At 41.4% G+C, this 14,568-nt stretch overlaps 3 protein-coding genes and 1 long non-coding RNA gene across 13 annotated transcripts in view; 1 reads left to right on the forward strand and 3 right to left on the reverse strand.

Moving 5' to 3' along the window:
* Positions 1-4,204, forward strand: part of LOC105418387 (ABC transporter F family member 4-like) — a 239,284-nt gene extending 235,080 nt beyond the window's left edge. For 9 of the 10 annotated variants that reach the window (XM_029847085.1, XM_029847078.1, XM_029847105.1 and 6 more), the window contains one exon: positions 92-4,204. In XM_029847085.1, the coding sequence (XP_029702945.1) occupies positions 92-177 (86 nt within the window). In that variant the 3' untranslated portion in view covers positions 178-4,204. The remainder of the gene's footprint in view (positions 1-91) is intronic. The other variant, XM_029847091.1, reaches the window with a different exon arrangement.
* Positions 4,205-4,701: 497 nt separating this feature from the next.
* Positions 4,702-5,639, reverse strand: LOC101062825 (uncharacterized). The gene is made up of 3 exons (XR_003890775.1): positions 5,591-5,639; positions 5,089-5,201; positions 4,702-5,015 (listed from the first exon to the last, which is right to left on the reverse strand). It is a non-coding gene; the product is annotated as an uncharacterized lncRNA (long non-coding RNA).
* A 784-nt stretch (positions 5,640-6,423) lies between these two features.
* LOC115246422 (toll-like receptor 8) lies at positions 6,424-10,408 on the reverse strand. Its single transcript, XM_029847010.1, has 2 exons — positions 10,225-10,408; positions 6,424-9,528 (listed from the first exon to the last, which is right to left on the reverse strand). Exons 1-2 carry the CDS (start codon positions 10,225-10,227, stop codon positions 6,463-6,465), a joined length of 3,069 nt encoding a protein of 1,022 aa, XP_029702870.1. The 5' UTR covers positions 10,228-10,408; the 3' UTR covers positions 6,424-6,462.
* A 113-nt stretch (positions 10,409-10,521) lies between these two features.
* On the reverse strand, positions 10,522-14,085 carry tlr7 (toll-like receptor 7). The gene is made up of 2 exons (XM_011609151.2): positions 13,967-14,085; positions 10,522-13,780 (listed from the first exon to the last, which is right to left on the reverse strand). Exons 1-2 carry the CDS (start codon positions 13,979-13,981, stop codon positions 10,652-10,654), a joined length of 3,144 nt encoding a protein of 1,047 aa, XP_011607453.2. The 5' UTR covers positions 13,982-14,085; the 3' UTR covers positions 10,522-10,651.
* Positions 14,086-14,568: the final 483 nt, after the last annotated feature.

Consider the following 14,568-nt stretch of genomic DNA (forward strand, 5'->3'; position numbering starts at 1 on the left):
GATGAAATATAAAAGACTCAAAAATGTAGTAAAAAACAAACAAACTGCACATCAACTGAAATAAACAAGTATATTTTTTCTCCTTTTATAGATTCATATCCCCGGAGTACTGAGAACTCTCAGCAGAGGTCGCTGTCTACTGTTTCGATGATGTTGGGCGATCACGTCTCAATATAAAATGAGCAGTTTTTGATATCTGAACACAGTTCGGGTTTCGTGTCTTCGCTCTTTCTGATAAGAATTACTTTACAAGATGTTTGTTGGGGTTTTTCACCCCTTTGACTTGCTGCACTGGCTGCCGAAATACCTTCAGGAAGTGTGCCTGCTCGTCTTGCAGCATCCACTCAAGCAAATAATCTTCTTTCACCTAAATCGACTCCAGGCGAGCAGGCAGACACGACCATGGCATAATTTGATAATGCATCTTAAACCGGGATTAGCAGAGAGCACTAACCCAATTTGATCTGCTCTCTGCAAGTTGCATCTCATGTGGGTGCCAATTTGTCAGTTTAGATGTCCTCTCTGTGGCCCCCACATCTGCATGGCTTTTTACTTTAAAAGGAAGGACTAAGTTGGTGTGAGTCATTTTGCATTTTGAAGTATTTTAAAATCGATGCCTGTGGCTAACCACATCCTGCCCTCAGTAGGAGCACAAGTGATCACTGAATGCACTGCAGCATTTACTGGCTGCTGTAACAACGAGCCACCACCACCGCTGCTGCTGCTGCTGCTTTAACAGAGGTTGCAGCAATGTGCTTAAACACCACAGTATTCACAAGAATGGATGCCGCTCATCATTTTTAGAACCAAGACCTTTCTGCTGTTCTGGCGAGTAAAAAAAATGACAGATGGGTGAAAAATGGAAAAAAGCTAAACTCATTGCACTCATATTAGTTATAATACGTCAGATGACGGGCATGTTCTAGCAGAAGTCTTGAGATTTGAGATCCTGGTGCTACTCCTGGAACATTGGCTACCTGCTGATTACACAGTCACAGGACCCAGCTCGACCAGAATGACAGGCTTTTGGGAACTCGGGCCTGTTTTTTTGTCCATTTGTGTGTGAGTGATGGGAAATTCCAAACATCTCACAAGAGAGAGAGTTGAGCTGTGGCTCCCCATTAATCCATAGTGGACTTGCCTGATCAGTCATTGATATAGATCCTAAAATATTGTGTTGTATGTTATATTGTATGTTAAAGTGATGGTAAAGCACAGACCTGCTTACTTCAAGAGTGGCTTTGTTCGAGATATAATTGTTTTCAAGCAACAGGAAATGTGCCTGTTCTGCATTCCTTTTGATTCTACCCCTCTAGGGTTCTTTAGTCGATGAGCGTGAGCTTCAAAAAGGAGCTAAAAAGATGCTTTTGAAACACAATGCTTTACTGGTTCATCTGCATTTTTGTGAAAATCCTAAAGTAAAAGGTTAGAACTTCCCTTTACTTCTGTGGAAGTGTATTCTGGGTATACTGACACATCATAAGACTAACTTCCCTACAATGCAGAGGTGTTGTAAGCATGCATGCCTAACAGGATAAGACATGTCGTCCTATAACTTTAAGCTCTCAGCAGGACGTTGAATGTGTCTGCACTACTGCGGGGGCTCTATTGCAATACGTTTGAAATGTGTCTGCTTTATATTAAGATTTATGTTCTTATCTGCATGATGGTAATGGCCTCATTTCATTTCCCTTTTCTCTGCTGCAGAAAAATGGGGATGCTAGTGATAAAAACAAAACTTTACAAAGATAAAAGGTAGTTAGGCAGTAAGTCTGCATGAGACATGCCCTAATAATGAACAATGTGCCCCAGGTTACATGCCTAAACACAGCTGATCTAAATATTACAGCTGCGATGTGGGTTTTTACGATTTTTTTCTTTAGTGATACATAGCAAGTAGAAAACAGAATGAGAGACCATATCATAAATAGCACCAGATGGAAGCATAAGGGAGAAAAAAGTTTTGTCTCAATGGCTTCCAGAGCTCAATAGAACCCCCACTTTACACTATCTAGCTGGCTCTGCTGTCCTGCTTAGGAAACTGGGATCCAAGGTGAAACCCGGTTCTAGACCACTGATCTAAAGACTCAGCATCAACAATTTTCAGAATATGGACAACATAGCGATCATGGAGAAATGTTTTATGTTGTGCGAGTGGCACATTCTCTTATGCAGCCAGACCTGACATTTCAGACAGGGAAAGCAAGTCATGTGACCAATCATGTAGAATACTGTCACACAGACATCCTGTTGACATTGCGTAACTGCCTTTAAGTCTCAAGACACACACAGAATAGTGCAGTCTAACCTCAGTAATTGACCTTTAAATGTAAGTCTTTCCCCTAAAATGATACAATCAAGTAATCAATCAATTAAAATGTTGAGAGTAAAATCTCCAATATATAGCACATGTGCACACTCACACGCTGTGATATTTCTAATACTTGCAAGTGTGATCATCATATCCGTTTCCTGATTTACCGGGACTGACAAATTTAGCCACGTGGAAACAGCTCAAGTTCGATGGTTAAACAATATTCCTGGCTAGATTTGCCAGCAGCCCACAAGTGCAGCTCATTAAATGACAAACTTGTGCCTCTGCAGTTAAGGGTTTCACCCACATCCCATCACACACCTTTGAATCTCTTACTAGGCACAAACAACCTCCTACAACATGAGCTGCAATCACACAGCAGACCGGAGACTCATGTTAGACACCCTGATAATCATGGAGATTTACAAATGAAACCTAAAATATCCATCTCATTTATGTTATGATGTATATAACCAGACAGACATAACTAGCAGAGCTTTGAAAAACACAGAAAATCACACCAACCTGCCCTTTGCCAGAACAAATTCAAATAGAGGGTTTTATTTATTTGGGTGTAGCAGCTTCACAGCTGTTGAACTTCTGGGATTGCATTGTTGTGTCATCACTCTGTGGTCACATCTCGCTGTCCCAGTCCCATCTTAATGTGAACTGTGGTTCTCCAAGACCCATAGAACTGGAAGTCAGCATTCCTAAACCTGACACCTGAGCTGAGGGTGGGGGTCCTAATAACAGGCTCCTGGGAAAAGCTTCTCTTAAAGAAAAAGAAGGCCTAGTTTGTCATGAGGCCCAAACTGGATCAGTAACAGGTAGCTCTGTATCATCAACTCTGTATCATGACAGCTATCACATTGATCCCATACGGACCTTTCACCAAACGAGAAGAAAACTAGTTAAGCAACTCTGTGTTTGTGTTGCCTCTGCATATATGTTTGTCTTTGTGGAAAAATCCAACTCCAGTTGTATCAGTATCTGCTAAATTCAAAACCTTTCTGTGTATGAACTCAGTCAGAGCCTGCTGGAGATGTACTGTAGATGTGTTCAACATCTCTTGTGGCACATTTCTGGTTTCTTTTACACACAGCACCAATTATGGAGTGGCTGGCTCACACCCACCGCTTTTGTGTCTACCTGTCACACAATGGGCACGCTATAGTTTTCCCACCAAGGCAATGACAAAGAAGACAAAGAACTTAAGGCCATGATGACTCTAAAACTCCCGATATAAATGAAAAACAATGATCATTTTTCCACTATCAGCTTTTATTTCTCACATTTTCATGGTGAAAATTCAGCACCTGGCTGAGATAACATTTCACAGAAACTTTATTTTAATTCAAGAGGGACATCACACAACCAAATGATGTAATTAAAGTCACTATATAAAATGTTTATGGGAACATTACTCAATATACATGAGTATAGTTTCCAAAGGTCCATTTTCCCCAACAGATCTTACACCTTGGTGGCTTTGGTGAGTGTTTTTGCCATTTTAACTACTGGAACTCAGTCTTACACATTAACAATTAGCTTCCTCGAAGCAATGAAGAAACCTGTCCAATAGCAGTGTAACACAACTACTCCTAAACTTGCTCAGGCAGGCAGACATATTTTCCATAGGGTGTTATCAGCAACTTCTTAACCTCAACGATGTGAAGGTGACAGGGAGATGCCGAGCTGGGGAGCTTTTCTTACCCCAAAGAAATTGTCCCAAATGTTAATTTTTTTAATGCTAAATGGAATCATCCCACACCTTTGACCTAAAGATCACCACTTTTCCAGGTAAAACATCCTGAGATGTTTCCGTGGTTGAGCATGTGTAAAGCCTTTCTGCCATTGAGATAAAGAAACATTAAATGGGCTTTGCTGTTATGAGCGAGTTGATCCAGGAGTGTCCTTTTAAAAGCACTTTTCTTGTGAGGCATGTCTAGTTTCCATGAAATAGGCAACAATGGCCACTCAAGATTCATAAGAGTGTGCATGATTTAGCAGGGTTCCTCACTCTTGCTTTTTAAAATAAAAAAAAAGCGACAAGACAAACTTCCGGTTTCCCATGCTAAAAATGTCTTAATAAATGCGGGCCCTCAGGGAGTGGATGAACGGGAAGTCTCACCAGTCCCTCTGCAGAGCCCGTCAACATAGCAGCACAGCTGTTGCATGAATCCCTGCCAGTTACACAATTGCGCTCCCATGAGAAGTTACCAGGAGTAATTAATCAGAAATGCACCCCCACATAAAGGGCAGTTACAAAAGGCTGGGAAATATAGACTGTTGTGCAGAGAAAGCTGCAGACAGATTGTGTGTGGGTGCAGATCAGTTTCATTCAAACAGGAAGTAGGTAAATCATGGCACCATAACGACAAGCCTGGTCGAGTTTAAATTTTTATTGAGCATCTTTTTTACAAACTTGTATTCCAGATCATCAAGAAACTTAATTTACAAGCAACTAGAAGGCAGGCGTTGTTCAAAGTGTAGGTCCCTCAGATGAGGCCATGTCTGGTCTTCAACTGAAGTGCAGCAGATGAACAGGAACCATTTTGACAGGTCACTTCCTTATTGTGCCAGGGGACATTTTAGCAAGCCACATCTTGAGTTAGATGAATGATTCTGAATACATGAAGAAAAGGCGTGTGCAGTGGAGCACACGTTCCAGAGCATTACCCAGACTTCTCCTGTTCGATTGCTGGGAAGGGAGAGGTGCAGTTTTAGCAATAGTACCCAGATACACCAATTTTAAAGTCTGCAACGGTACCTACTCTCTTTTGTTGGCAATGTGTTTTTCTCCTGAGTATCAGTCTTCTTCAGTTTGGTCTTGTCAAAGGTTGTGACCTCTTTGATGTCTGGTTTGTCACTCATGTCTGCAGAGGGTCTAAGCAAAAAAAAAAAAAGACAAGTTACAGGAAGTAAAGAGAACATGAATGAGGAAGTTATAACGCAAATGGGGTGAGGGGAAACGAACTCTTGACTGCACCCTAAATCAAGTAGCTTGAGCAGAAAAACGCCCTTTTAAGCCATTTAAAAACAAACAAACAAAAAAAAAAAAACTGCCAACACCCAGTGTAGTAATTTATAGAAGTCGAAAGGAACACCATAAAGGGTAAAACATTTGCTCCCAAATCAGGTTTTTTCAACGCTACCTCCGAGCGTTTCACAATAAAACGGGGACATTTTTAAGCATCAAGGTCGAGCGTTTGACGGTAACGTGCACTTCAATATAAATCGACATCTGAATTTGCAGAGTGCAGAAAAGGGACTCACCAGCACTTGTTTTCCCAGGCGGATGCAGAACAGATCTTCCGACGCAAAACGCAGTGACTGCTCCGCCGCCAATCACACTATAAATACTGCGCAGTATGCAAATAAGCCCCCTCCGACGTCACGCCCACTACCATCGAAATATTTCCCCTTTTTCATGAACTTATGGTTTATTTTAATTCATTAAATTTGAGCCACTAAAGATCAAAGATGGGGTGGGATAACCGTTAATCAAATGTTCACCATGGTTTATCTATCTAACGCAGGAAATCTGACGACGTCACTCCTTTGGGACCACCTGCATCTGATTAGGTAATCGAGTTTTGAAATATCTAATTATTATCTATTATCTGACCGTACAATGATTGCCATTGCATCGTCTCCGGGTGTTTGTAAACGCCTTAATTTGATCCAATGCTTAAGAAACAATGGGACAAGTCTGCTGCTTTCCTTTTCTGAAGTTGCTAAGTGTCTAACTTTGGCGCCACCTGTTGGTAAGTTAAAGTAACTATCAGGAAACGGAAGATTCAACCAATGAACAGAAGGGCTTCATCACCTCTGCTCTGAGAATTCCTTGACATTTTTAGTCAGTATAAAAAAACTGTGATGTTTTTTTTACACCAAATCATGACTTTGTTTGCTGTGCTTCTCTGAAATGAATGCTGTTTACTAATGATTAACTTGAGTTATATGTGGAGAGTAAAGATTATATAACAATTTTCGCACAGCCATTGTATTTTGATAGAATTGTGCCAAACTGTCCATGAAGGTATGAATAGACGCAGCGATATTACACATATTAGAAACATTTGCATTTATTTACAGAACATGCACTTAAACAATGTGAACAATCATCTTTCCCTCCACATTCTGCTTTATTTACTTGTGAAGTACTTTGAATAATTTTTGTTGTACATAACCTGATTTTCCACCCTGACCACGTTCCTCAGGTTTTGCCAAAACCAGGGTTCTGCGGCAGCTGTTCTCGGCCAGTCCACTACACTTTCACCGCACAGTCTCCGTCGCAGACGAAGGAAGTGAGAATGCTGCAGAACAGGTTCCAGCAACAGCAAAACAATCACATCCACATTTTCATCAAGCAGTCTCTGGTGTGCCAGATACATGGCCATCTTGAAAATCCCGGTCTTGATGTAATCCTGCGTCAGGACAAATAGGGTCTTCCGACTGTATCGGATGCTCTGAGTGAGGTTGTCTACCAGCGGTACTCCGGGGGTCCAGTCCCTCTCCTCCAGACACAGAGGAAGGTTCTTCTCTCCTTCCTCCTCTAGTTTCACCAGAAGGTTCTTCATCACCCATTCAGAGACATGTGGATCTCTGGTGTCGTAGGTCACAAAAGCACCATACAAAATCTCTGATGAGTTCAAAGAGCTGTATCCCTTTAACTTAGCTTTCATATAGTGTAGGACATAGGTGGCATCCCAGTAAAAAAGATGGGCCACAGTGGTCACAAGCATAAAACCAATAACAAAGGAACTGGTAAGGATGTAGATCAAGAATGCCTCACTGTTGTTTACACACTGAGTAATGTCAAACTTAATCAGAACACGACCCTTTTGATTTGCAGGTGCATCACATTTCACATCCGTGGCGAGCCCGGGGATTTTTACGTCACTGTTTTCGATCCATAAGATGAAATCTAGTAAATCACATGTACACTGAAAGGGGTTTTCCTCCAGGTACAAAGTCTGGAACTGATTCTCAGGTCTGGGCTGGAACGTGGATTCGTTAATGGTGGTGAGTTGGTTGGATTTGAGATTGAGAACCTGAAGTCTTTTTGCACCCATTAGAAATCCATCATCCAAGTGAGAAATGCCATTATGTTTGAGGTTGAGGAGTGTCAGGGTGTGGGCAATGTGTATACCTGTCACGTTGGTCAAACGGTTGAAGCTGAGGTCTAAAACTTTAATCTGTGGTAAAAATATAAGCTTGTTCCATTTAAAATCAGTCAGGAAGTTGTGACTTATGATCAGTGTGGTGAGGTTCTGTGGCAAATGTTTATACATCTCATCAGGGATCTTTATAATTTGGTTGAAGGATATGTCTAAAATGGTCAAATTAGTAAGTTTAGTAAAAAGTTTCTTGTAGGAAAGATCATTTTCTTTCCAAAGAGTCCCAAGATAATTGTGTGTGAAGCGAAGCTCCGCTAAAGACTTGCTTTCCATGTATTTTGTAGTCAGTGTGGAAATGTCATTGTGGCTCATATTCAGCACCCTGAGGACCGGCAGGTTTCTTAAGAAGTTAACTTTATGGGTTATCCCTTGTACATTAAAGTAGTGAGGATTGTAACTGAGGTCCAGCACTTGTAGCTTCTTTAGGTCGTTGAATGCCAAGCTGTAGGCCAGATCAATTTTATTGAATGACAGATCTAAGTACGTCAAATTAGGCAGGAAGGAAAACTCTGTCCCATTGAGCGCTGGTGCGAATCCATTTCTCGAGAGATTGAGACACTTAATATCTCCTTCAAACTCCTTTGTGGAAATAAAGAGGAAGTTATTCGAGTTAAGGCTCAGCACTTTTCCAGCATCGAAGCACTCTTGCTTGATAAGTGTCTGAGATATCTTGAAGAAATAATCTCTTCCGTGGGGTTTCATGTATGATGAAACGGAAAAGTCCAACCTCTGGTTGTACTGCCTGCTCAGACTCGGCATATTTTTCTCTGGAATGGGATACAGCCTGTTTTCTCCAAGATATATCATTTTTAGATGAGATAGTTTTTTAAATATGCTAGAATCAGCCTGAATAATGAAGTTAGTCCCCAGGTTTAGCACAGACAGATTTTTGAGCTGGTACAGTGGTCGAAGTGTGTCCGGTCCAATATTTTGGAAGACCAAGCCCTCCAGATGTAATGTTTGAAGGGCTGCCAGATTTGAAAACTCTGGAGAAAGATTGATGGTTTTAGGATAGGACCTTAGGTTATAGTTAAAAGATAGATCCATTTTTTTTATATTGGGGATGTATTTTAGGAATGCCCCCTGCTCAGTAATTGGTTTTAACAGAAAGTTGAATGCAAGGAACAATTGTTTGAGCTTGTAAAGTCTCTCAAACCAAGAGGGATTCAGCTCTTTCAGTGAATTTCCTCCCAGGTTCAGTGTTTCCAAATTTGTCAAATTATAGAATGCATTAGGATGGATCCTGACAGATATATTCTGACAAGTATCACATGGAAATGGAGCATTTTCACACCTTGGGCAGTTGCCTTCTAGTTTGAGCTCTTTTAAATTCTGTAATCCATAAAAATCATCTGAGTATATGTTTTGTATTTTATTGTTATCTAACTTTAGGAATTGCAATGATTGGGGTAATCCTTTCGGGACCTGAGATAAATTGTTAAAGGACAAGTCCAGAAACACCAAGTTGGACATGCTGGAAAAGCTGTCCTTCTCAATGCTAACATGTTTCCCACAAGGATTCCAACGGTAGCAGTTTCTTGACAAAGAAAAATGAGTCACATTTTTCAAGCCAGCAAGGCTGTGTGCATCCAGAGAGGTGATCTTGTTGTTGCCCATCTTAAGGATCCTCACGCTAACAGGGATGTTTCCAGGAATTCTATACATGCCATTGCCACTCAGGCGCAGATGCTGCAGCTTTGTCAGATTTCTGAACAGATTATTGCTGATGTTCACCCCCGTTTTCTTGTTTGCCCAGCTGAGGTTGAGCTTGGTCAGGTTCCACATTGTGGAAAATGCAAGAGGCGAAATCTCCTTGATTGAATTTTCTGACAGGTTGAGATCGGTTACGTTGCTCGTTATACCTTTGGGGACTTGATGTAGGTGGCGCCTTGAGCAGTCGAAGAAGACACTGGAAGAGTTGTATCCTGTGACTTGGCAGGGGAACTGTGGCAGCAGCCATGTAGGTTTACATGCAGCATGATGGAGCTCAGAAAGCCACGACAGACACGACAGCAGCATCCAGGCCAAAGTCTGTAGATAACAAATAAAACCAGTCAACTCGAACAGAATAAATCAAAAATCTAATTCTAATTACGTAAACGACAGTTTAAAGACTACATACTTACGACGCAAGTTAAGTTAAGATCAGCTATGACCAGCAGGTGGCGGTACTGTGAACACTGACATTTATTTATTTTTTCTTTCTTTTTTATTATTAAATCTTTTTATAACAGCCACCCCTCACGCGCATGCACGCACACACATGCACGCACACATTATAATGGTATAATGGAAATTAAGAAATGTGAAATGAAATAAATGAAAGTTATTTGCATTATGGACAAATATAGATAAACTATAAGAAAGTTTAAGTAAATAGTCTTGTGACCATTTATCTAACATCTAATATATTTAGGTGTTTTAATGTAATAATCTAAGCACTTAGATATATGAACAGTTATAGAATATGCCTGATTTATCTGAAAATTTATTAAAAAGTCAAATGTAAAGTAACGTTTTTCAGCACATCGTGACTTCACTTTTACAATCCTCTGGCATTACAGGACTAAAGGTGGCCTAACCACACAATTAATCACAACATTTATACTGCACAACAATCCCTTATCAAAGAAAAGATGCACTTTTCTAACCTTAGGAAGATTATTTTTCTGCCAAAAATAGAGCAAAGTTTTAAACAAGGAACAGATTTGAATTGATTAAACTCACCATTATTAATACTCTGTATTGATATCTTGTGATCGGTGGTCTATGGCCTTCAAAACAAGCACATTCAGGCACTTAAAAGAAAAGCTGCACCTCTGTTGCTGTAGCTCTGTGTCACAATAGTCCTCTTATAATCACAACTTTAATATAAACGCATTTGAAGCCAGTTGGTGATGCCCATAACAGGAATCAACCAAGTCCACTAGTTCCCACATTAGTTTCACTTCCATATTTCACACACATTGCGTGCCGTTTGTCTTTGACATGTGAAAGTAATAATCCTCTGTGCAAATGCTAGTCTTTAGAGTGGAGAGAAAACAAGAAGTTTATTTTTAAAAATCAATTTTAACGTCACTCAATGAGTAATTCAAATACAGACATTCAAATACACATATAGAGCAGTTGAATCAGGAACTGTAAATCAGTTTTCCTACAGTGTCTCTTTAAAGAGGTTGTTGTATTGTTTGTGGCTTTCTGTTGCCAACACACTTCTCACGCTGAACCAGAAATATGGACGGGCCTGAGGGTTCGTCGGCCACTCCAGCACAGACCGTCTATACAGTCTTCTCCTCAGTCTCAGATACCTGGAATTATAAGGTATGTTCTCCAGGAAGATCAGAACAATAACATCGTTCTTTTCATCCATTAGCCTTTGGTGGGCCATGTAGAAGGCGGTTTTGAAGCTGCCGCTTTTGATGTATGTGTTTGTAAGAATGAATACAGTCCTCTTGCTTCTGTGGATGCTCTGGGAAAGGTTATCGATGACGGGAGTGCCGGGTATCCAGTCCCGTTCCTCCAGACACAGCGTCAGACGTCGGTCTTCTCGACCCTCCAGCTGCATGCACATTTCCTTCATCACCCACTCCGACACCGCAGAATCCTCTTTGTCATACATCACAAATGCATCGTAGACAGAGCTTTGAGAGGAGAGTTGACTGTAGCCCTTGAGCTTGGCCCTGCAGAAGTGGTAGATGTACCAGACGTCCCACAGGAAGAGGTGACTGGAGATGGCCAGTGTGAAGAAAATCAGGGTGAAGGAAGTCATGAGAAAGTAGAGAATGATTGACAGGAAGTTGTGCTGACAGGCCAACAGATCCACTGAGATCACGGGATGACCCCTCTGTGCCCCTGGAGAAGCACAGGTCACATCTGTAGCGAGTCTGGGGATGGTCACTGTAGTCTGGTTGAGCCACATGACAAACCAAATAGCACTGCAGCTGCACTGGAATCTGTTTTTATGAAGAAGCAGCATGTCCATCCCATTTACAACGTCATCTGGGAAATTTGATTTCTCAATTTGCCCTATGCGATTAAAACTCAGATCCAGATATTTCAAGTTGTAGGCATACTTAAGGAAATCTGGAGTCAGCTTTAGGATTTCGTTCTTATGTAAAATGAGCTTTTTGAGAGATTTGGAGCAGTTTGACAGCATGTGTGGAACTGTAGTTAAGTAGTTTCCACTGAGATCTAAGACGAGCAGAGAAGGCAAGAGCGAAAGTTCTCCCCAAGCAAAGGATTTAAGTTTGTTGTTATTCACATAGAGCTCAGAGAGTGTGTCTGGCAAGCCGCTAAACACTTGCTGTTGAATGGAATTCAGGTTGTTATGTGAGATATCAAGGACAGCCAGATTGGATAATTTCTTAAAATAATTAAGATATCTTGTGTTGCCATCTCTCCACAACATATCTAAGCGATTGCCTCTGAACTCCAACCTCTCCAGAGACTGGCTCTCCAGCTCCGTGTTAGTGGAAGTGGAGATTTTGTTGTGGTTCATCATCAGTATTTTGAGATTTTTCAGGTTTTGGGTGAAATTAAGCATGTGAGTCAAGCCCTCAGATTCAAAATAATGGTTGTTGTTACTAATATCTAAGATGACCAGATTTTTCAGCTCTTGGAAGGCGGTGGAGTAGAGCAGGTCCAAGCGATTTGAAGAGAAATCCAGATACTGCAAACCTGTCAGATAGGTGAATTCAGAGCCATTCAGGCTTTGGCTCATTGCATTTCCAGACAGGTTAAGACACTTCAGCTCTCTGAGATTTAAAAACCTGGAATGTAAGAAGAATATGTTATTTCTGCTCACGTCCAGGGTTTTTCCAAACTGGCTGCATTCCCTCTTCACAAAGGATGCAATGACTCCGAGTTCTTTGTCTTTATATTTGCAGCTGCGTGCGTATTCATCATATCTGAAGTAATGGATCTCTCTCACTTCCTCATTTTGGTACTGATCAGCAGGCAACATGGGAGACCATTCCCAGGCCTGTCCCCCTGAGAAACCAACGGCCGCTTGTCCATCAGAAGGGGACGATATTCTATTGTTGGAGAGATTGATTATTTTGAAGCTCTTCAACTCCATCAGGATACTGAGGTTTGTCATTTTGATGAAATTCGTGCCAAGATCCAGGACCTCCAAATTTGTCAGGCTTTTTAAGGGAGTGATGCTCTCTGGCTTTAACTGCTGAAAGACAAACCCTTGGAGCCTGAGAATTCTTAGAGAATTCAGAGATTTAAAACTGCAGCTCAGTCTCAGCGTCCGAGGGTACCTCTGCAGCTCATAGTTAAAGGAAAGATCCAGTTCTTGCAGTTTGCCCAGATGATGTGGGAACAGAGTGACTCCTATGTCTCTGGCTAAATGATTTGAGGACAGATCGAGCACTCTGAGCTCCTTTGTGCTGGCAAACCACTCGGGTACGACATACCTGAGAGAGTTACTGTGCATGCGCAATGTCTTCAGTTTCGTCAGTGTTTTAAAGGCTGACTTGCTGATTTGAAGCGGCGAGTTATTGGGACATGGGTTGCATGGGAAGGGGACATTGTAACAGCGGGGACAGTTTCCACTAATGTCCAGGATCTCAAGGTTTGTTAGGTTTTTAAAATCCTCATCGGTGACTTGTTGAAAGTTGTTGTTGTAGAGATACAGCTCCTTAAGACTGGAGGGGAGGTGATGTGGAATAAAGGAGAGGTTGTTTGATTTAAGACTGAGCAGTTTTAAATTGTGGAGCTCCAGAAAAGCACCCTCCTCTATGCCATAGGAAAAATTACAGGGGTTACGATAGTAACAATTTTGACCCAGGTAAAGACTCTCAATGTTTCTGATCTCAGAGAGGTTTGCTTTTGAAATGTAATAAATGTGATTCACTTCTAAACTCAGAAGGATGAGACTGGAGGGCAGGCCTTCAGGTATAATGTACAGCTGATTGCCGTCTAAATAAAGCGACTGCAGATTCCTCAGGCTGGTGAAGGTATTCTCCTCTATCGTCACGCTCTCTGTGCAAATACGGTCCTTGGGGCCGATTTTAACGGGCACGCAGTTGCACCTCATGTCAATCTCCCTCAGGTTGTCCAGGCCTTGGAAGGAGCTGGAGTTGAAATTAGGAATATGGTTGATGGTGAGTGTCAGATTGGTGACGTCTCTGGGGATGCCAACGGGGACACCTTTGAGACTTCGCTCGGTGCAGTCCACATTCACCACGCTCCCGTTGTTGGTCACGTCACATGGCAGTGTTTTGGGGTATGAAACATTAGCTGTCAGTATGCAGAGAGGGCACCAAAGGCCCAAAATCTGCAGGGAAACACAGAAACTTATTTTGTCTTCAATTTTAAACTGAATCACATGCCTGAAATCACTGTTAAGATAAAGTTCTCATTTACTGGACATGATACTTCAAATTAGGGAACAGGAACAATCAAACATCCTATCTCCCATGTAAATTGACATTATAAAACAATGAATGTATTGTGCACTCACCAAGAGGAGAAACATTGTTCATGTGAGAGACGAGTCTTTGAGTCCTGTCCGTAAAATGGACTGATAGAGAATCCAAACCTACTCAAGGTGATGAGCTGAAAGTACCAGGTGGCAGTGTGGGTTTATTTCTTATATAATTAACCAGATTCACTTCCCTTTTATCTCAAAGCCCACATTTAAATTTTTAAGAGCAGTTGTGTGACAGCGCTCATGCTGAGATGCTTTTGTTTGCACCGAGTGAGTCCTCTGTGCTCAAGAACAATGAGAACAAAGATGATGCTGCTGACAGATTAATGACACAGCTTCAGGGGAATGCTTAGTCACTGGCCAAGAAAGTGGAACGAGAAATTAATTTCAGATCAGCCTTCAAGAGAAACTGAAACATGCTCTGCATGACACAAAGCTGCTCACATGGTGCTGGTACTGATGAAATCCAAAGCACTGCCTCTCATCTTCACGTACTGCAAACTAAGGTGATTTACTCGAGAGTGACTCTAACATGGAACCAACTTGAAGACTGATGTGTTTTTAAGCGACACAATAGAAAGAAATGGCTACTAGATTTTAAATAAGAATATTTGTAGTTTTAGACAGGAAATAGC

The sequence above is a fragment of the Takifugu rubripes genome, chromosome 1 (assembly GCF_901000725.2).
Source record: "Takifugu rubripes chromosome 1, fTakRub1.2, whole genome shotgun sequence".
NCBI lineage: Eukaryota > Metazoa > Chordata > Actinopteri > Tetraodontiformes > Tetraodontidae > Takifugu > Takifugu rubripes.